We start from the raw sequence: 24,402 nt of genomic DNA on the forward strand, positions 1-24,402 counted from the left end.
AGATTTTTGCCTATAATTTATGTAATAATGTACTGATCGCCCAACAGTAAGCATTTTCGTAATCTACATAGTCGAATCAATCAATAAAATGATACAATATTCCCTTGAAGGAACTTTTATTTTTCAGAAAATTTTCTATAGAGTATAGAATATAGTATAGAAAATTTTACGAAAATTTTTGGACAAAAAATTTTTCAGGTGAGATCGAAATTCGGCTAATCAGAGATCGTCAATTATGGCACTGCTCACCGATTTTCCGTAGAGCTCCCAGTTTTAAAGAAATTTGAACTCGAAATTTATGAAAAAATTGAATTTGCCTCTAAAAATCGTTATATCTCCTGAATCATTCGTCACAGACCATTCAAATAAAAACGTTTCCAAACTTCAAGTTCCGCTCTAAAACATAGTGAGGTTTCAAGTGCGTAGCCCATGTCTAGAAGAAGTGGCAGCTTCGGGAAAATTATCAATTTTTTCTTTAAAAATTACAGATTTTTGCCTATAATTTATGTAATAATGTACTGATCGCCCAACTGTAAGCATTTTCGTAATCTACGTAGTCGAATCAACCAATAAAATGATACAATATTCCCTTGAAGGAACTTTTATTTTTTGGAAAATTTTCTAAGGGTTAGGTATAGAAAATTTTACGAAAATTTTTGGACAAAAAATTTTTCAGGTGAGATCGAAATTCGGCTAATCAGAGATCGTCAATTATGGCACTGCTCACCGATTTTCCGTAGAGCTCCCAGTTTTGAAGAAATTTGAACTCGAAATTTGGGAAAAAATTGATTTTGCCTCTAAAAATCGTTATATCTCCTGAATCATTCGTCACAGACCATTCAAATAAAAACGTTTCCAAACTTCAAGTTCCGCTCTAAAACATAGTGAGGTTTCAAGTGCGTAGCCCATGTCTAGAAGAAGTGGCAGCTGCGGGAAAATTATCAATTTTTTCTTTAAAAATTACAGATTTTTGCCTATAATTTATGTAATAATGTACTGATCGCCCAACTCTGAGCATTTTCGTAATCTACATAGTCGAATCAATCAATAAAATGATACAATATTCCCATGAAGGAACTTTTATTTTTTGGAAAATTTTCTAAGGGTTAGGTATAGAAAATTTTACGAAAATTTTTGGACAAAAAATTTTTCAGGTGAGATCGAAATTCGGCTAATCAGAGATCGTCAATTATGGCACTGCTCACCGATTCTCCGTAGAGCTCCCAGTTTTGAAGAAAATTGAACTCAAAATTTGGGAAAAAATTGAATTTGCCTCTAAAAATCGTTATATCTCCTGAATCATTCGTCACAGACCATTCAAATAAAAACGTTTCCAAACTTCAAGTTCCGCTCTAAAACATAGTGAGGTTTCAAGTGCGTAGCCCATGTCTAGAAGAAGTGGCAGCTTCGGGAAAATTATCAATTTTTTCTTTAAAAATTACAGATTTTTGCCTATAATTTATGTAATAATGTACTGATCGCCCAACTCTGAGCATTTTCGTAATCTACATAGTCGAATCAATCAATAAAATGATACAATATTCCCATGAAGGAACTTTTATTTTTTGGAAAATTTTCTAAGGGTTAGGTATAGAAAATTTTACGAAAATTTTTGGACAAAAAATTTTTCAGGTGAGATCGAAATTCGGCTAATCAGAGATCGTCAATTATGGCACTGCTCACCGATTTTCCGTAGAGCTCCCAGTTTTGAAGAAATTTGAACTCGAAATTTGGGAAAAAATTGATTTTGCCTCTAAAAATCGTTATATCTCCTGAATCATTCGTCACAGACCATTCAAATAAAAACGTTTCCAAACTTCAAGTTCCGCTCTAAAACATAGTGAGGTTTCAAGTGCGTAGCCCATGTCTAGAAGAAGTGGCAGCTGCGGGAAAATTATCAATTTTTTCTTTAAAAATTACAGATTTTTGCCTATAATTTATGTAATAATGTACTGATCGCCCAACTCTGAGCATTTTCGTAATCTACATAGTCGAATCAATCAATAAAATGATACAATATTCCCATGAAGGAACTTTTATTTTTTGGAAAATTTTCTAAGGGTTAGGTATAGAAAATTTTACGAAAATTTTTGGACAAAAAATTTTTCAGGTGAGATCGAAATTCGGCTAATCAGAGATCGTCAATTATGGCACTGCTCACCGATTTTCCGTAGAGCTCCCAGTTTTGAAGAAATTTGAACTCGAAATTTGGGAAAAAATTGATTTTGCCTCTAAAAATCGTTATATCTCCTGAATCATTCGTCACAGACCATTCAAATAAAAACGTTTCCAAACTTCAAGTTCCGCTCTAAAACATAGTGAGGTTTCAAGTGCGTAGCCCATGTCTAGAAGAAGTGGCAGCTGCGGGAAAATTATCAATTTTTTCTTTAAAAATTACAGATTTTTGCCTATAATTTATGAAATAATGTACTGATCGCCCAACTGTAAGCATTTTCGTAATCTACGTAGCCGAATCAATCAATAAAATGATACAATATTCCCTTGAAGGAACTTTTATTTTTCAGAAAATTTTCTAAGGGTCAGGTATTATGTTTTGACGCTTTTTATGTCACTAGTGTTCAGTGACAGTAGGTTATGCCATTCTATCACAGAAGGACTCACGCTTCAAGAATGTTTAGACATTATTGAATTATTTTATCAAGATCAGTGATCATTTGTGTTATCATTACAAGCATTTTCAATTCATCAGTACCGCATAACGCAACCCAAGATGACAAACAAACGAAATAGTAGGCACCTTATTGAACGCTGGCAGGCGCAAAGCGTTCAATAAGGTGCCTACTATTTCTTTTGTTTGTCATATTGGGTTGAGTTATGCGGTAATGATGTCCCCGCACAAGGGTGAAACCGGTATATCGCTACTCTCCCTTGATGACATGCATTCTCCTTGGGTTACTTTCGATTATGATTCCTACGTAATATCGTGGAAGTCTTCTGTTTGACAATGGTTATGTTGATGGCATTTTTGCTGATACATTAACCAGATAAATAATTAATAACGTATTATTAAATACTTGAGATTGTATTTTTTTTTCTTTTTGTATTTTCTTGAAGCATTCCTATTGGAAGACCTTATATTTTGTGTTAAAAAAGGGTAGAACCCAGAACAAAATCTGTCATTGAGCCTACAGTTAACCAGAAAATGACAATCTAATTGAACTAAAGGTCAACACACACTACAAGAAGTCTTAGTCTTCTAGTAATTTTCCCAGATTTTCTCAAATGACGACAAAAAAAGTGGAAAAAGAGCACTTACCGATGTAACAGAGGCGCCATCGTCCTCGTCTTGACCCTGCGAACAGAAAAAAAAACTCGTTGAATGAAAAGGATCGGTGTGTATATAAATTAGCATGCAGATAAAATCTAGGGACCGATTATACCATCGTCCATCACTCTGGAGAAACGGACGAGTCACGTTAGCATTATTAGAGGATAAAATCGTACGCCCGGTACAATTTGTCAAGGAGTGCTGGCGAGGGTGCTGAAAAATCGTGCTTCGGAGACGTTGATGCGATTGGGGAATGTACGATAACAGGTGCATGGGCTGGATAAAAATTAATGATACTGCAGTTTTTGGAAATTAACGCTGTTTATAACATTTCGCTCAATAAGTTCCGGGCCTAGCGTGCAGATTGGGTATGAAGTGGAGGATCAGGAGGGGTCCCTGAGGCGCCCCTCTATCCAAATATCGAAATGAGGAATGTTCGTCAAAACTTTGGAAACATTGAATCTTTAAACGAAAATCTAAAGGAAATGTCAACCTGAAGGTCGACACCCTGTAGAAAGACTACGATCAAAATGTAGGTACAAACAGAATCAATCAGATATATCGAATTCTCAAATAGGCCACATAAAAAGTATAGTTTTCCCTTTAAGCTACACCACAACGAAGACTACGACATCGAAAGATATAGATACTACCAATGAAATAGTCCTGTGGTTTGCTTCTTCTGAAAATATTTACTTTATGATATACCTTGTCACTCAATAAGTACCAGGCTTGCGCAAGATGGCAGCGCTAATGCCACAACACTTTCTCTTGTTAGTACCAAACTACAAAACTAACCAGTAAAATAGTCCTGTGGTTTGCTTCTTCTGAAAATTTCTCTGATATACCTTGTCACTCAATAAGTACCAGGCTTGCGCAAGATGGCACCGTTAATGCCACAGCACTTTTTCTTGTTACTACCAAACTATACACAAGATGCGTGTCAAAATTTCAGATCAGAGTTGAGTCTGGATCGAAATATTGAAGTTTAAGGTTCATCTAACAAATAAATAAAACAGTTTTTTTATTGGAAAAATTCTGTGCAAAATGACTTGATAACTGTGGTCACAACAACAACGGTTGAAAGAAGATCCAAGAAAAGAAATTTGGCTCTGAGAAGAAGTGATCGCCGAGGTTCAAGAATATTTCGAGAGCAAAGACTTTTTTTTTGGACTGAAAAGCTTCAGAGCAGGTACAGGTGTTTTTTTCGAGGTATATAACTTTAAGTTGGCATTACTTTTCAAGATGGAGACCGATTTAACATCTGTCAAGTGATTTATTCTCAGTTTGGTTTGGCAATTCATCATGAATAGACTTACTCCTGAACAACGCTTGCAAATAGTGCAATTTTATTTCGAAAATAATGGTTCTGTGCGAAATACGTATCGCGCACTACGTCCATTTTATTTTGTTTAGCGATGAAGCGCACTTCTGGTTGAATGGCTACGTCAACAAACAAAACTGCCGCATTTGGGGTGAAGCTAATCCTCAAGTGTATGTCGAAACACCGTTACATCCAGGAAAAACTGACTGTTTGGTGCGCTTTATGGGCTGGTGGAATCATTGGTCCGTACTTCTTCAAAAACGATAATGGCCAGAACGTTACAGTCAATGGTGATCGGTATAGAGCCATGATTACTAACTTTTTCATTCCTGAATTGATCAACCATGATGTCCAGGAGCTGTGGTTCCAACAAGACGGCGCAACATGTCACACAGCTCGTGCCACAATCGATTTATTGAAAGACACGTTTGGTGACCGCCTAATTTCACGTTTTGGACCTGTGAATTGGCCTCCAAGATCTTGTGATTTAACACCGCTAGACTACTTTCTGTGGGGCTATGTAAAGTTATTGGTCTATGCGGATAAGCCACAAACCCTTGACCATTTGGAAGACAACATTCGCCGTGTTATTGCCGATATACGGCCACAAATGTTGGAAAAAGTCATCGAAAATTGGACGTCCAGATTGGACTACATCCGAGCCAGCCGTGGCGGTCATATGCCAGAAATCATATTTAAAATGTAATGCCACAAGATTATCTTGCGGATAAATAGAATTCATGTCAATCGAATAATCCATCGTTGTTTTATTGCAATTTAAAGTTCTATAGCTCTAAAAAAACACCCGTTACAAAGAAACCTCAGCATACAATAGACGCTCTGCAATCAAGCAGAAACCTCTGCTGGACCTCCATTCTCAAGTCCAACCAGCGATCACCAAATCCTCAACGTCATCCGAAACTCTCCAGCCACCTCGTCATTACCATCAATTCCCAGGATAATTTCCCGGAGACAAACACGCGTAATTGGACGTCGGTAATAAGAGAACCAACGACAACTACCAGAAGCTGAAAGCTATTACGTTACCGGGAGAGGCGCACCGTAACCTACCGGGGTCCCGAAATAAATCCGTTTTAATTTCTCCTCGACGTGAGGCGCATTTTTTTCTTCTTCTTTCGACGACGACGCGGCTGCCGCCTCTTCTTCTTCGATGATCGCGTGTCCCATAAATCGGGAGATAACCGGAATTATGACTGCCCCACGACACCATAGAAACGGCAATACGATCCTTCTAAATCATCACGGTCTTCGTTTTTGGTATCGGATCTCCTCAGCTCGGTTCGGCGCGGTTGTAAGTCAGAAGAGCGCTGATAGAATCTGTTTGTGGCCGGTTGTAAGCGCGTATTAAGGGACGTCAAGGAGGCCGCAAATAATAACAGCGCTCGTTTTTTTTTTTTTTTTGCTCGGTTATTTTAGGGGACGGTGTTGAATATGAGGAAGATTTTAAGTTAGATCATGAAATGTACTTCACGCCTGCTTATGTTGAAGTAATGAAGCTGTTGTGAACAATTACATCGTTTGGATTTATTTTCATGAAAAGGATAACAAAAAAATAAACTGACGATTCGCTTTGTTCACTTTAAGGTAGTAACTGAATTATATAATTCAATGGTTTCGTCCACATTTTGTAGCACAAAAGATCAACAATAACAACAAATTTATTAACTGCAAGAAGTTTTCTTCAACTGTAACCAAATTTAAAAGAACATGTTGAAAAAAGGAACTGCTGTTTAGAAATGAATGGTAGCAATTCGAACACCTCATTGATTAAATTCGTTCAGAAACTCAAATACTTAATGCTCTTCACTGCAAGTTTTCTATACAGCGAAATTTGTTCAGCGGATTGATAAATAGAATTGAAATTATGTGTCACTCGACCCCTGTAGATGTAGATTTAAGGGAGGTTTTATGATCAGTGACCTTATGGTATGTTGTGCCCCCCATCAGAGCTGTAGTACTAAACTAGAACTAAATGCCGACGTGTCGTCCGTATATTAGAACTTTATCAATGCTGAAACGTCGGCATTTAGTTAAAATTAGGGTTGTTCTTCACCACTTGTCCTGGCTCCTATCAAGGTACTCAGCATGAATAACCAAGAACGTGATTCTCACTTCATTTTTGCTAAGATCCAGATACTTTTAAGATCCCGCACTATCAAAGTTTCGAAGAAACTTTTTGGAATGATCCAATCTAGGAAGATAGAGCCACAGTGTTGCTTTTTGGGTTTTTTCTACTTCTGAAACTCTTTATTGTAGATGAGGAGTTTCAGCTCCTTCTCTAACGAATGTATTGGCTACTCTATTTCCTTTAAATCCTGAATGACCGGGAAATCAAACTACGCACCCTTGTTATTCTTTCATATCTCGTTGAGTTCTCTTCAGCACTCCAATACCACCTTAAAATCGATGATATATGCGTTCAATACTTTGATTGCAGCCTGACTATCAACACGTATCGCTGTATCACATTTCAGATATTTTCTTACTAGTTTCAGAAAGGTCTTTCCAAACAAAACAAACAAAAAGGATATTCAGCTCCTGTTGAAAGACAAATTTCCAGAGCTTCTCTTATAGTTACAAAAACCCACAATAGCCAAGACGACAAATCTATAAGATGCCTCATGTGTCTCAGATCCTGGATGGAAAATTATTAAATCGAAGCCTGGAAGTTCCTCAATATTAAGGAACTTAATTTTTTCATTATTTTTTATTTTGTTTCGATTAATATATACTGAATTTATGTTTCCATTTCAAAACACATTATATTTTCGGTTCTTTTATACAATAAGTTTGATAAATGAACGTGTTTTTTGTAAGGTTTCTTCTCAGTTCATCATTCTCTCATTGATAATAAAAACTTCTAAAAATCAAGTAGTTTTATATGATTCAAGTACTTGATAAATGAATAGTTGACTTGAGATTGAAAAACTACTACTCGACTTGAAATGAAGTCAAGCTCAATTCAAGTAGCTTGAAAATCAAACCCATCCGTGAATCCCTACCTGTATTCATAGAAAATGAAGTTTGATTTCGATTTAAAAAAACAATTATATATACACAATTTCGGCAAAATCTGACTACAAACTTGCAACATCTCCTCTCAACACGAGAACTCTCGCAGCCAACTTCCTAGACCCGATCGCCCCATCAAGACGACTAGCACGAGGGGGGCGCCTATTTCTGGCCCCCCGTAGTACGCCAAGTCATCCCTTCGCCGCTGCCGCCAGGGGGCATGACTGTCACACTGCCACCTCTACGTGGTACGAGGTACGGGCAATTGATTTTATAATCTTTTCAATTTACTACATGTTATTGGTACGACACAATGGAGATGGACATCGGAGATAAGAGCGGGATCTCGGGGACCCGTCGAGAGAATTTACGTCAGAGGGGGGCCCGAGCGCTGCTCGAGTGGGCCAGGGAGGAGGGGGCGGAGGTAAACGTACGATAACTGCGGGACGGTCGAGAGATAACGCAGAGATCCACTTTTCAGGTCGACCAACAGTGGGTGGCGGTTTGTGGTACTGTTGTTGGTACGATTGGAGCTGGGTATTGGGATTTTTGGAATACGCAAATTCGAATATATTGAAATAGTTCCTTTTCTAGAGTTTTTGAGGCACAGAATCACAGTATTTGTATTTATAGTGTGAATAAATATTATTATTTTCAGTTTAATCCATCGCGCATCCTGTCGGCCTATATTTGTCGCCGATAAATTACTATCAATCCCTCTGTATATGCATATTCAAATGTCTCAAATGTGCTGAGGATAATGTCACTCCCATGTAAACACTGTGTCCGTAAAGTATGGAACAAATTCAGTTTAGCTAAAGAGACCATTTTGAGAAAGAATCCTGAAACACGTCGATTTTTCATTTTAATTTACCGTATTTTACAATAATAATCTAATATACAGGGTGAATTACTTTCGAGTAATGACGTCACCGTCTTTTTTTTAAAATGGAACATCCCCATTTTGTCTCAATTTTCCGATTACTCTAGCTGAGCTGCTTCCAAAAATGTATCACATGTTGATTTCAATTAGTACAGGGTGGACAAAAATACAATAGTTTTGTGTGTGCTCATAAAGTAACGCGTAACACTCTTTATTAGTTAAATTAACAATATTATCAAAAATACTCATGGTCTAGCGGCAATAAACAAATAATGACATTTCACAAAAAACTAGACGACTATGTTCTTCTTTAAATTGATAAGAAATAATTTCTTTCATATTCTGTCTGCTAGACAATAAGTACCAAACATGTTTTAAAACAGCTCATTTTTATTAATCTAAAAATGTAACAAACTAAAGGGTGTTTTACTCAAACCAATTGCCGCTAGACAATAAGTATTTTTGATATATTGTTAATTTAACTAATGAAGAATGTTACGCGTTTCTTTATGAGCACACACAAAACTATTGTATTTTTGTCCACCCTGTACCAATTGGAATCAACATGTGATACATTTTTGAAATCAGCTCAGCTAGAGTAATCGGAAAATTGAGACAAAATGGGGATATTGTATGACATCTACGATCTATACAGTCCTTGCAAAACAGCGGAAGCAAAGTTGTACACTCAATATATGGTTATACGTAAATGATAGACTGAATTTTGGTAATCAATACCCGAAATTTCATATCTCTAGGATTCAAAGTATCGAAGTAATGATTATATAGTTTGAGGTAAGCTATTGCACGAAAAAGGAGTTACATCAATCAACTACTCGACAACCGTTAGAGATGGAGATGAGGAAGTTGATACAGAAACAATCTGGAGGTTACAGCGAGCCGAAAAACTAATAACATACAGGGTGTTTCTCTTAAAATACCGAAATTGTTGAAACTTATTGATATTAGCAGCAACGTCGCAGTGTATCGAAGTAGATAATAAACTTACCGTGCATCCTACCTCCTGCCCCTCACCACTGCAGTCCGATGCCGCCGTCGTCCCGACGGCATACAAATCGTCCGACATGCCTTGGTAGTAAAATGCCGCCGAAATAATGCCCACTTAAAGCATCGGCGGAGGGGCAAGAAACAGACAGCCGTCGCTTGTTGCCGAAAAACAAAGGAACAATGAACACGCGTCAATTACCGAAAACGTCGGCCGCAGGAAAACACAAAAAGCGGGATCGAGGCCTAATCCCCGGCCGCATATCAATTAGGGGTTTCCCCTCGGCAGTAAAAGTCGAACACAATGAAAGGCACGTTTTATACTATTTTTCTATTTTTCGTCAAATTTTTCGCCGACGACGCTGGTCGACGCTGCTCGGCCGCGAGTACGACGAAGACGTGAATGGAGGAAGAGACGGCGTCGCGGCCGATGTTGACGTCGGCGGATGGATCATCTTGCGTTGTTATCGTTGTTCTCGCATTATCGCTGTTTTTTGAGGCGATTGTGCGCTATCGCGATCGAGTTAAAAATGCTGACCGGCATAGTTTCCGTATTTACTATTTAATGCATAATAGTATTCATTCAATGTAGTTTATAATTTTGATTATTATTCGTGTAGGCCAGGCTAAAAGTTATGCGCTGCGAAAAGATGACTCGTCATCGATTTGCGAATGCCGCGAGAAGGAATTCGCAAAAAATCATTCTCGTATATAACATCTGATTTGGTTTGTTATTTGGGAAAGCTAAATTTTCGCCTGACGGTCTTTTCTTTCAGAAGTTATATTAAAAAACAGCTGCTTCATTCGCAAGTATAGATTTCTACTATTCCTTTGGATCTTGTATTGATGTTGATGGTGATTGAAAATATTCCTTTTATATCATTCTTCTCCTCTCCTTCATTCCAATTGGAAATTGTTTAGTTAAAAGTTACTTGTTTGGCATCTTCAGGAGCTGTCGCTGAGCTGTCGACGAGCTGTTTAATTGTGGGATAAGCCCTCAACTTGCTCCCAATGTCGACTAGCTCATTCCCTTCGACTGGTCAGGGCAGCTCGAAGGCTCACAAAGTTACTGAAGACCTGAGATAGGGTCAACTCACCAGTTTTAGGGGTATAACCCTGTGAAGAGCAAATACCCACATTCCCTCATAGTGATATGTAGCACAGAAGAACTATCATAGTCGACAGGTAATTTGCCTGTCAACAAGAATGGTTCCTGGTCGAGAGCGGACTTGCCAACTCCGCTTTCACCTGCTATACCTCATACAGTAGTACAGCGCTAGACGTTAATGTTGACGCTCTTGACGTGGCAAGCACTGTCGTTCCTAATAGGCTCACCCATTATCCAGATACATGATATAAGTTAGAAAATTGATATCACCACGTCACCCTTGCACGACTCAACTTGAACTTCGAATGAGATAATATAGTATCTAGTGGTGACTGGTGAATCAAGATTCTTTTTGGGCATGCATGATGCAAGGATGAAAGGGCTTACGTGATGAAAGATGAGATCCTGAATCAAATATGAAAAGCCATATTGCTTAAAGCAACAGGTCACTTTTGGGGTTCATCAGAGTCAACATGACTGCTGTGCATTATACATCCAAGAGATGGCTACAGAGATGCACTTTTAAGAAGGAGTTGTGGAGGTTGAAGAAAGTAAGGAATGCAAAAATCAGGAAGCAAATGAACATCGAGAAAATATTATTGATGACGTACATAGGAAAGAATTGGCATGTTTCAAAAACACAAAACGGATGGAATGGAACATGATGAGCAAGAAAAGTGTTGGAGTGGATATCTCTAGAAAGATCGAAGAGAGGAGGCCAAGACGGAGTTGGAGAAATGACGCCGACAAAGCCATGGAAGCAAGACCATCAAGTCAATTTGTGGCCTTGTTAACCTAGATTTTCTACATTTTTTCCAGCGTTTGGATATCTTTTGAAATTTTGATCAATCGCAAACTTATACCTAAGTGTCATATAGTATACTATGTTCATTTTGCTATATGAATATTGACGACCACTAAAGCAACTCAAAAATTTCATGTAGGATAGAAAGGCAGTTATGAATTAATTCAGAACTGCAGCAGAACTGGTTTTAGAACAAACCTACACACTTTTAATAGTGGAATTCAAGATAGTAGCCATCATAAACAGTTCGACGCCAATACAGAGGGATCCAAAACCAGCCTACCCCGATGGGTCACGGGGTCACCGAGCTCACCAACCCTCCTACGGCGTACGACAGTCCCAAATTCTAGCAAACACCCCGCATTAATCAACTTTTCGAAACATCCGCCGCCCCTCAACCCCTGTACCCCTCGTCGGACGGACGGACGATGGGGGCAGATGCATATACGCCGCCCCCCGCGTTAATCCGACAGAACACGGCACCGGTCCGGTGTAGCACCCGCGAGGGAAAAATTCGGCGAGCATTTTACACGGTTGTTAGCCCGGGCTGGTATCGCGGCCACTCGAATTAAAAGCCGGGGGTCGGTAAATCATCGGACTTTTCACGTGCAGCAGAGCTAGCGGGTCGAGTCGGAGTTTTACAACGTCAGGAGCGGCGAACAACGGCTTCGTGTGTTCGGGGAGCGTTCTCTCCTCGATACGGTTTATTGCAACGGATACAAGTTAAGGGTTGATTAGGTGTTTACTCCTGCATTTTTTTGGCCGTCGGCGTTAGACAGGATAACAAGTGACCGGAGCAAAGGTTCGGATGTGGAGGGTGTTTTTTTTTAGAGCTATAGAACTTTAAATTGCAATAAAACAACGATGGATTATTCGATTGACATGAATTTTATTTATCCGCAAGATAATCTTGTGGCATTACATTTCAAATATGATTTCTGGCATATGACCGCCACGGCTGGTCGGATGTAGTCCAATCTGGACGTCCAATTTTCGATGACTTTTTCCAACATTTGTGGCGTATATCGGCAATAACACGGCGAATGTTGACTTCTAAATGGTCAAGCGATTGTGGCTTATCCGCATAGACCAATGACTTTACATAACCCCACAGAAAGTAGTCTAGCGGTGTTAAATCACAAGATCTTGGAGGCCAATTCACAGGTCCAAAACGTGAAATTAGGAGGACATCAAACATGTCTTTCAATAAATCGATTGTGGCACGAGCTGTGTGGCATGTTGCGCCGTCTTGTTGGAACCACAGCTCCTGGACATCATGGTTGTTCAATTCAGTAATGAAAAAGTTAGTATTCATGGCTCTATAGCGATCACCATTGACTGTAACGTTTTGGCCATCATCGTTTTTGAAGAAGTACGGACCAATGATTCCACCAGCCCATAAAGCGCACCAAACAGTCAGTTTTTCTGGATGTCACGGTGTTTCGACATACACTCGAGGATTAGCTTCACTCCAAATGCGGCAGTTTTGTTGGTTGACGTAGCTATTCAACCAGAAGTAGGCTTCATCGCTAAACAAAATAAAATGGACGTAGTGCTTGATACGTATTCCGCACAGAACCATTATTTTCGAAATAAAATTGCACTATTCGCAAGCGTTGTTCAGGCGTGAGTCTATTTATGATAAATTGCCAAACCAAACTGAGAATAAATCACTTGACAGCTGTTAAATCGGTCGCCATCTTGAACAGTAATGCCAACTTAAAGTTATATACCTCGAAAAAAAACACCCTATATCACAACTGCACCTTACATGGCTCGCGATTCAAATCCAGCTCCTGTATCGAAACACTCTTTCAATCCAAAATATTCCCTATTCGCTCCTCAAACCCAAGTCCACAACCCCCAAAACCTCTTCCCAACCGGCACGTGTCGTTTCCAAACCGTGTCGGATCCAAACCAAAAACCACCCCCACCCCCAAAAAACCCTCCCTTTCCCCGCCCCCTATGACTTCGCGCTTCATTAGTTCTATTTCGTGTTTTGTCATTTACATGCGGTGAATTAATTTCGGTCGGCCGAGTTCGCGTGCGAATAATTTATCGCGTTATGGAAAATGAATATTTTATTCGGACGTTCTAGTCGCGACAACGCTAACACGCCACCGACACCGATGTAGCGGGCGCCCGCGAACGAAGTGTGAGTGTGTGTGTGTGTTGTCGTTTTTATCGACAATTGTCGTTTGGATTTATTGGAGAGGCCACTCTGAGCCGCTGTTGTCCGCTGAAAAGCCGCGGTTCGTTATTTTCATCGAGAATTGATCTCGCAAAGAGGTGTTTTCGCGATCTACGTGACCGAACCGCTGGATAATTATTCGTTTTTCTATTTAGGTTTCTTTACGGGGATACTGAAAGGAAGAAGAAGAACATCAACTACGGCAACGTTGCTGCGCGGAATGAAAAGATGGCCGCTTGCGATCAGCTGATGCATTTTTAACGACTCTATGGTTAGGTTGATGATTTCATAGAAATCGCTAGAGAAATATTGAGAATTCTTTCTATTATCCTGAGGTTTTTGTAGATCTCCGCAGTACAAGAACTCTAGAAGCTGCCTTATTGAATAGTGTTCAATTTTTGCAAAGTTGCAAATAGCGCATGAATGCAGATGCGTTCAAAAGCTTCTGACTTCGGTAATTATTTCTTCGATTTTCTTCTTGAAATTATTATAATTCTGAAGAAGCTCGAAATTTCGAAGCTTGAAATAGTAATATTTATATACAAGCAAAATTCCAACTAGGTTGGAACTATTTTTGCTGAAACATTCTTTTCAGATATTCCTCTTAAATTTGAAATACTATGGAAGCAAGACTCTTCTCTAACGACAAAGATGGTTTCAAGGTAGTATGCTGAATTTAAATGTGATCGAAGAACCATCGATGTAGTATGTGCGTTGTCGTTTTTATCGACAATTGTCTTCTGAATTTATTGGAGAGGCCACTAGTCACCAAATTGATCTAAAAAAGAGGTGTTTTCGCGATCTACGTGACCGAACCGCGCGATAATCATTCGGATTGTTTTTTCATTTAGGGCTCCTTACGGGTAGACTGAAAAGTACTAACTGTTTGGTGCGCTTTATGGGCTGGTGGAATCATTGGTCCGTACTTCTTCAAAAACGATGATGGCCAGAACGTTACAGTCAATGGTGATCGGTATAGAGCCATGATTACTAACTTTTTCATTCTTGAATTGAACAACCATGATGTCCAGGAGCTGTGGTTCCAACAAGACGGCGCAACATGTCACACAGCTCGTGCCACAGTCGATTTATTGAAAGACACGTTTGGTGACCGCCTAATTTCACGTTTTGGACCTGTGAATTGGCCTCCAAAATCTTGTGATTTAACACCGCTAGACTACTTTCTGTGGGGCTATGTAAAGTCATTGGTCTATGCGGATAAGCCACAAACTCTTGACCATTTGAAAGACAACATTCGCCGTGTAATTGCCGATGTACGGCTACAAATGTTGGAAAAAGTCATCGAAAATTGGACGTCCAGATTGGACTACATCCGAGCCAGCCGTGGCGGTCATATGCCAGAAATCATATTTAAAATTTAATGCCACAAGATTATCTTGCGGATAAATAAAATTCATGTCAATCGAATAATCCATCGTTGTTTTATTGCAATTTAAAGTTCTATAGCTCTAAAAAAAACACCATTTACATGTATTACTCATTAAGGTGACAACGTAAACGAATTGAGTCGAATTTTTAAGAAAAAATATGTTTTTATTGATTGAGCCCGGAACTTATTGACGGAATTTTATATTTGTGTTTTCTAGTTTCTAGAATATTCTCATTTGTCGGATTTTAAGTTAATACTGCATGCTATGTTCTCCCCTATGTTATACAAGCCGAAGGAATCGAAAAACTTCATCGACACTCCTTATCTTTTCCAGTATCGCGAAAAAACCCAAAGCAATCTAACTACTCCAACTGGCTCTGTAAATCAACTCCACATTTCGTCACCGACTCTCGCCGCTCTCAGAGTCGCAGCTATCTAGATCGAAACCTGGTGAATTACTCCGACCCATGAGGCCGTCGTCGTCGACGCAGCATCGTTTCCTGGACCCGAGCGAGCGGTTATTTAGCATGCGAATTTGTTTGTCACAAATTGCCCTCGCTATTGGTCTACATACATTTCTGTCGTCGTTTGTTACCCCGCGAAATTTATCGCCTAATTATAAACCCCGCCTCTGCCCCCCCCTGTACCGCCGCTCTCCCGATCCCGTGTATCCGCGAGTCGCGAGATTTACGGCTTGGCTCTGCGCGAGCGACGAGCCTGCCGATCCGCGGGCGACCTACGTGGCCGCGGGGCTTCAACCGGTTAGGCCGGGATTACACTAGGGATAGATTTCGCTGAATACCTCCCTGAATTTTCGAATAGGGAGTTTTATTTATTTATATAAGCAGGAATACATACAGGTGATGATCACCCAACACAGTATCCACTATTTGGAAACTCAAAGCGTGCTTAATTAACTTAATTGCAAAACAAAAAAATAGATACACATATATAATGAAACAGTATGAATAAAAAAGGAAAACCAAAATATAGTGAGACAATAATAACAAAAGAACAATGATATACATATATTGAAACAGCAATGAAAATGATCACAAAAAAAAATCTCACTGACACAAATACATTCTTTTGAGTCTCTGCTTGATTGAATCTTGACTCATATGGAACAAATCTATATCACCTAAATAGTTATAGCATCGCATCATCCTGCAGAGAGGTGAATTCATCGCGCTATTAGTGTTGCGAAATGGTTTCAGAGATAATACTATGTGAGTATGAGTGTGGCACAGTGATTTTCCTCTGAGAATGGTATAAGGAGAGATTAACTTCCCAATATTTATTTTTTTCTTATAATTTTGTCAACATTCCCTGTTATAAAAGTCTCCAGACCGCCTTTACTAAGCCGCCTGTAGAATAATATATGTAATAACACATGGCAATCCAACCAATATAAACAGAATTCCCTATTACCCTCACTGAAAGAGGGATAAGGGAGGTCATGAGGTTATTGATGCTTCTTCAGCAGGAGCGCCGATCAGTCAACAGTGAAATTACTTATAAAACCTAAATATCCACACTAAACATCATCAAAATTGGACCTGATATTAGAGAATTTCAGGATTGCGCACTATGCATTTTATAGATAACAGGATGTCCGTAAATTCCGATGGAATCAGTTGCAGCCCAATTGGAATATCTTCACCAAATTTCAACGCAATTGGATCAGCAGAAAACGAGATATTGATATCTCAAGAATTTCACGTCAGCACAATTGATATCGTGTATCCGGAAGAACAGAAATTCCTATGGGACCAAAAAAAATTATTCTCGAAAGTATTACATAACTTCATTATATCTTTGGTAGTCCAAAACGAAATACGTACAGCAGCTGAATATAACGCTATAAATGGTAGAACAGGACAAAGCTGATTCGATAATCTTCCAACAAGACAATGATGTACGCTTTGGAAAACCAAAGGTCGATAAGATCGAAGATCTCAATGAAATAAATATCTTCAAGATGTTCAATAAAACTGACAAAACCATCTTTACCAAATGGGGTAAAAGTTGAGCTAATAACAAATGCAAACTTTTCATATCTTTCTACCATTCACATATACACACATCTTATTCTCTTGACATTTCACCAAGAGATTGTTATTTGTTTCTGTGTGATGACATCATGTTGCGTTTGGATTTCTACACTTCCAACAAATGGGTTCCAGGTTGGCAGAAGTACATTGAGTTGGATGATGATTTATTTGCTGCATGGAAATGCACCTCTGACCAAGCTGGATTGACAATATCTCTGCGCATTCATTTTGGTTACAACACACACAACTTCATACAAATGGTTTCAAAATTATTAGGCATCAATAAAGGAAACTGATTCAGATTTGAACATTTCTTTTTCAGTCCACAGAATATCTGTTATAAACGAATTTTATCCCATCTCTAGGTAATGACCATATAGGAGTATGAACGTATTATAAAAATCCTGAATTCAAGATAGCTATGTCGACTCGAATGAGATAAAGTTGGTCTTCAGTTAGTCGGTCATTCATCTGCTGCACCTTACCAATACAATATCTGCCAGATTGAAGTCACGTAGACCTTAATGGATTGATGCTCTCCTTCAATCTAATGAAAGTGACAAGGAAATTTTTCGTTCGGAATGGAGTTCTTGTAATGCCTTCAACAAAAGTCTAATCGTTGATCCTTCAGAGAACGTTCTAGGTTTCAATCTTACTAGAAAAACTTGATGTATTTTAAATCGACTGGTCATGGTCGTTGCTATAGTATGCTCTTCTGATGGCATCCTATTGACAGCCCACTATGTGAGTGTGGTGACCACTTGGTGAATACTTGTCCAATTTATGAATTTAATCGTCGTTTCCAAGCTATTCATTCAGTTTCAGATTCTATTTTAGAATGAGTCACTAACTTCAAATCAATATAATGGAAACTAACATTTATTACTCCTTTCTGGTTCTTATCTTTTTTGTTTTTAGATTCATCATCAACCGTTGGTGAAGAAAAAGGATAGAGAAGATTTTGATCGGATGAAGAGGAAGCCCTTCGATATAAATATGTCAGCTTATTCTGTAAACAAATACACAAACTAGTCACTGCACCTATACGAGGAGACAGAGTTCTTTATCTGTGTTCTTATATCATACGTTGAAATGTATGACGCCCCGTTTATATTTCCTCTGCTAATACTGAGATTACGTCTACACATTCTTTGTTGTTTGAAGTTGATAATTTTTTGTATTGCTCTATATGAAAAGAATATATGACTAAAATTCTATAAGATACAATCTCTTCGCAATCGTCCATATGATTCTAGACCCTAGAGAGTAGAGATCGTCAGGAGTCTAAATCTGGGACCGGCAGTACCACCACATCCTCTCTCCAATCAGCCAACACATTTCTCCGAACCCAGAATCACCGTTAGTTACTCCAATCCAATTCAATTTTCAATTTCCTAATCGATCTCGATCGCGGTTCGATTTACATGTTAATAGAAAAAGCGCACGATGACCAAGCTCCGAGCTGAGCCCGTTTCTCGGGCCGAAGCGTTAGATCAGCGCCAACTAGACGTGCACGCCGTGCGCGATAACGCATCGCCACGAAAATGACTAATGGCCCCTATTGTACGGAATTCGTTCCGTCATCGTTTCGGACGTCTAATTTCGTGCGCGTCTGTTTGCTCGACCCCGCTGAGACCACAAATTGGTTTGCGTGGAACACACGCGCCTCGTGGACGTCTTACGGAACCCCTACGTCGACACGGGAACCGCCAGAAACGCCAGAACTGGGGACCGGAGAAAATTTTTTGGGGTTCCCCAGGGGTCGGTTTTCGGCCCATCGTTTTTCTAGGGGTGCATCGGAAAAGGTCTACACTGAGAGGGCGCGTTACCTTGTGACTCAAATATCAACTTCTCAGTCAATTTAGGTCTCTTCAAAGCGAGATAGCTAAATTACTATGAATTTTTGTGTAAATCTTATCACTAGAAACATACAGTGGAAATCAATATCTCCGACAATAATGTTTCGAGCAAATTACTTGTGTCTCTATCTAAAATGTTCTGATCAGGTCAATGCATGTTCAGAATTTTTCCATTCAATAAACAAAGCCTTTTGTTGCCCCTAATAACCTGATCAATATCTTCAAGATTAGTGTTTTCTTTCATCTCAAGTTCTTGCATTTTGTATGGAATTGTTTCTATTACCAGATCATCCATTATTCTTTTTTTGGTTGCTGCTAAAGCGGAGATATATTGCTCAGGCAATAACTTTATGGCGGCTTCTCATAAAGCTCTATAGAGCAACAATAAACACAGCACTCGGTGGCCTAGAGGTAAGAGTGTAGACTCACTCACCGAGATGCGACAAGGTGCCGGGTTCGAGTCCCGGCGGCTCCCGATAATAATAAATTCCCCAAGCGTCTGTGACACGGCACACACAAATATACCAAAGTCACACTGATGAGTCCGGTGTGTGTGCCAGGGACGAAACGCATAAGTAAGCATATGTGAAATCCTACAACTTTATTCTGCATATTTTGAAGTGTTGTTTGTATCAAATCTTCTACTTTGTACCAGCTGTTTACTATGTAGGTTATACTCGGAAATAATGTTGCTTACTTCATAATATTTGATCTTTTGAATTGAAATAATATCTCCTTGGGGTGCCACAAGGGTCTGTTATTGCGCCAACTAATTTCTTTACTGTCCGCTGTCTTATATTGGTCTTTGCCAAGCCCACAGAAAGACTCAGGACCAACAAGAGTTAACGAGGTTTGGTATATTTTGTTGATTTACGTAGAACACTCATCATTTTGATTGACTTAAGGAGCGATTGACAAAAGAAGACAAGTCATCAAAACAATATGAGGGGGTTCCGATCTTGGGTGCTTCATTTTCTTCGAGGCGGATAGAAATCACGGAAAAATTGTCTCCAGGGCTAAATGAACACTGATTATAAATCTGATCTGCCTTGGACTGATATTATCACACCGATGACACTTATGGCGATTTAAGAGGCCACTGTTCTTCAATCAACAAAACACAGTATAAACGACCACGGCGACAAAAAATTCACTGGCAGTTCTAAAACCAATCTAAACCCCGCTACTTACAGAGGAATATACGAGACGTTCGGAACGCCCGTGTCGCTATTACCGGCGGCCTAATCCGCCTCGTAAGGACCAAATCCCCTCGAAGCGTTACAAATCTTTGTCGTAATCACATATTTATGATATCAATTATTATCTGTCAGGTGACTTGCAGAAATCCACGTGACACGACCCGAGACCGAACCGGGACTATTATTAGCGTTCAACGTCGTGACGACGTTTCAGAGGGCGTCCCGCTGAGCCGGGCTCGTTCCCCGCGCGGCAAAAATCCGATAGAAAGTTTCCTAATTGGTTTTAGAGGGAGACTACGGTGCTGCGATGATGTCGCGGTTCGTTTTCGTGCTTTCACGTCGATACGTATCGTCTGCAAATCAAGGAAATGTTAAACACTTATTCAGCACACACAGAAAAAAATAGTAATGATTCTTCTTATTCCCTTGAATACACCGGGTGATCCGTATAAAAAATCCATTCGATTATTCTCATAAGAGTGTTTCCGAAAAACTTCGAGACAATGAACAAAAAAGAATGCAAATTTTAAATAATGGTTTATTATTTTTTTCTGATCATATTTTCTGCGAAAGCTCTGGACGTCAAATAGCAGGAAAAAAAGAAAACAATCCTGCCCCAGACTAAAGGAAGTTTGTATTGAATTAAAGATATGGAAATGACTTGGGCGGATTCAATCACTCCGATGACACTTATGGTAAATTAATAATTAAAAAAAAACAATTTTCAATAATAGTTTATCATTTTTTTCTGATCATAGTTTCCGAGAAAGTTCTAGAAGTCAAATGGCAGGAAAAAAAGAAAACAAACTCTGTCCCAGGTTAGACGAAAGTCTGTAATTCATTAGAGTTATGGCGAAGGCTTGGCCGGATTCAATCACTTCGATGACACTTATGGTGATTAAAAATCAATCAATAGAACAGGATAGTCAAATGTTTCACTGAACCTCAAAGGACATTAAACATTTTTGAGGGGGTAATCGTGCACCAACAAATTTGCAATCTCAAGATGTCCCTCTCCAAATAAAAATCAACCTGTCACAACGTTTACAGCAAAAAATCATACCTACGAAAATATTCGGCTGGTGCGTTATGTGGTTCTGTGCATATTTTGAGCACATATAGAAATGTGTAGATATGTTCATAAATAGTAGATCCTTTCTATATTTTTCCTTAGAGAGCTGTAGAGCTCAAAAATTTGGTAGAGCAAGCGAAGGTGAACACTTCTGAATATGATAACGCCTATCATAGAAAGAAAAGTGGTCCCAAAAGAGAACCATGAGGAACACTTTTCACTGTACCAATTCACCTGTCTAACAGAAGCGTATAGCTCGTATTAAACGAACTAATAGTATGTGGTCCTACCAAATTACATCGACCAATCTTGTACCAAACTCACCTGTCTTTTCATCAGCTTGTCCGGCGTCTTATTGCCCCTAGGACTCCTCTCCTCGCCCTCCACAGATGCCAGCCTGTTGAACTTCTGCGTCCTCTCCTTAACGCTAACGTTCGCCTCGCTTTCCTCCTCCTCCCCCCTCTCCTCCATGGTCTCCTCCATCAGGGACTCCTTACCCCTCGGCTCCACCGTGGAGGTGGGAGTGGTGGGGGTACCTGGATCCTCGTCGCCGAGTCTGAACTTGTCGCTACTCTTCCTCCTCGGAGGAGGCTGAGGGGTGCCGGACTCCTGGATGGATAGTGTGAAGGAGTTCATGGAGAGGGTGTCCAAAGAGGGTGACGGAGACAGGACGGGGGGTGGAGGTCTATAGGGAGGGGGTTGGCGCGGAGAAGAGGTCGGGAGGTCCTTGATGGGCTGTGAAGGAGAAGATTGAGGGGATATTGGTATACCTGGAATTTGAGGAAAAATTACTGCTTGTTAGGATCATAATCTACACCTTTAAGTTAACGTAATTAACTATAACTATACATTTACAGTTTTGAAAAATGAGAGAGGATATACAGGGTTTTTTACTAGCTCTAGGACAAACTTTGACAGATGATACTCATTCCGATTTTTTAATATGAAAAAGAAGAAAAAATCTGTCAAAGTTTGTGGTTGTAGAACACCCTGTATTACTTTTGAAGACTGAGAAGTGGGACAAGCTTTTTCCAAAAATTGTAATTTTCCAACTGAAATTTTGATGAGATTATATGAAAAAAAACGAAAGGATGTAAAACAAATAACTAACAAAGATGAGAGAAATATACTTCCAATACTTCCTATTGGAAAATACTCCTGGTTCATTCTATTTAATCGTTTCATAATCAACGAAATTCCATGAGCAATAATTCAATTCACTTAAAACAATAAAAGATATCGATAACGAAATCAAAAGTTATTTATGAATGAAAAATTCTATGACCAATATTAAAACTCAAACATACTTGACTTCTACGGAATGCGACCTTGAAAATTCGAAGGCAAATTTCTGAAATTATTGAGTACATAAAAATCTAACATTGGCCAGTGGTGCTACCAGTCGTTGATATTAAATTAAGAATAAAAATTTTAGATAATCAAACCCAATTTCAATACTGAAAGGGTTGCAATCGAATAAGAGATTCTTGAATAATTCTACAGTTTTTGTATTCATTCAAAGAAAGGTTATCAAATCAAGAAATACAAAATGAAGTAAATATTTCATCCATGCCATTAATAAAATTTTACTCAGTAGTATTAAGATTGGGACTTTTAAGCAAATAATGCTTGTCGAGCATTCCTTCGATTATATTAATTCCTTTCTTTGTTCCTATCCTAATATCTATATAAATCTTTATAAATGCCATATCCAAATTGAACTCAACACATAAACTTTTCTATAGTCACAACTACTGTTAATTTATCAATAAGAAAATCACAAAACAAAAATATTTCAGCTTACCGATTGAATTCATCTGTTCTAACGGAGGAGCTGGAGCCCTTGGCATTTGACTAACCTTAGTTGGACTATGGACAGGTGACGATGGACATTGATACTGTAAATATCTGGTCTTCAAATACAAAAACTTCTCTCCATTCACAACCTTCGACACTGCTAACTTATTCACATATTCTTTAAATTTGACCCGAGCATCATCTGAAATAAGAAAAACAATTAGAAATTATTTCATTACAACATAATTATAATTGAGATCATTTGTAAGTTACACTTCGAGTAGTAAGGAAACGATATATAAAGAAACAAATCAAAATGGTATCATGCGAGCATAGATTTTGAAACGGTTATGGAAATAATAGTATAATGCTGCAAAGAAAGTGAACAAACTGTTCGTATGGAATAAACGTGAATTTTTGAATGAAATATTAATGCTACGTTTATTTTAAATATAATGACATCATCAAAGAAATCAAACAAGGAAAAATGTTGTTATGAATAACTTAACCTCACTTCACTAAATAAATTGCCCGTTCAAATTCAAATGGACATAGCATTACTTCTTCATCTCCGTATAGGGAGAAATGTTTCAATTTCAAATAGAAGGATACATTTAAAACCAGTTAATTCCTTTGAATATCATGATATCAACAAGTAGTCACCAACCAAAACAATGCACCTAAAGGTCATAAACACACGATTATAGATACCTTTTGAAGCTGGATCTGTTAAATATTTCTTGAAACTCGTAACCACATCTCGATTTCGCACTGATCCACCATTATCACGAAAATATTGTAAAACTTGTTCGAAAGTTATATCAGATTCTTGTGTAGCCATGACAGATGCTGGTTTTGAAGGTTATGAGTGTTTACGTTCGCTCGGTTATGTTCGTGACAGGTAACTGGAGGACTCAGGCTGGGCAACTTTGGTGTTGAATATCCCAAGGAATTGGTTTTTGGGACTTCACTTTATCAAATTATTGAGTCACCAGTATAATCGCTTTCGATTAAATTAGTGAGAAATTGTTTTCAGATGAGTAATTACCTATATATGTGTTTAACTCAGAGGTATCCAGATTTTTTTTTTTTTGACTAGTCAGGAAACGGTGACGATAAAATTTGTTCACTAGTACCAACTTTCAAAATTCCCTTTTAGGTTTTTTAAACCATCCCAATGAGTAGAATACAGGCTGTATATCCAATTTCAATATAAATGTTTACGTAAAACATGCTAGCATCGTTATTCATTGCGTTTTTTAGGACCAGACCTTGCAGCACTAATTGCAGGTGTCATGCACAGCGAAATACCTTGCACCGCCCCTCACTTCTACGCGAAATATTCAATTAAGCGAGTTTTCCCCCATACGATTCGACCATCAGATAAGAGAAT

The 24,402-nt window shown here is 38.8% G+C and overlaps 1 protein-coding gene across 1 annotated transcript in view; it reads right to left on the reverse strand.

The window, feature by feature from the left end:
- The window catches only part of LOC123674083 (wiskott-Aldrich syndrome protein family member 2-like), a 120,942-nt gene extending 97,028 nt beyond the window's left edge, over window positions 1-23,914 (reverse strand). Inside the window, exons 1-4 of the mRNA XM_045608943.1 lie at window positions 23,721-23,914; window positions 23,017-23,211; window positions 21,537-21,982; window positions 3,278-3,313 (exon numbers count right to left, since the gene is read on the reverse strand). Coding sequence (XP_045464899.1) covers window positions 3,278-3,313; window positions 21,537-21,982; window positions 23,017-23,211; window positions 23,721-23,850 — 807 coding nt within the window. The 5' untranslated portion in view covers window positions 23,851-23,914. The remainder of the gene's footprint in view (window positions 1-3,277; window positions 3,314-21,536; window positions 21,983-23,016; window positions 23,212-23,720) is intronic.
- Between the last annotated feature and the right edge of the window lie 488 nt (window positions 23,915-24,402).

The sequence above is a fragment of the Harmonia axyridis genome, chromosome 2, assembly GCF_914767665.1.
Source record: "Harmonia axyridis chromosome 2, icHarAxyr1.1, whole genome shotgun sequence".
Taxonomy (NCBI): Eukaryota; Metazoa; Arthropoda; class Insecta; order Coleoptera; family Coccinellidae; genus Harmonia; species Harmonia axyridis.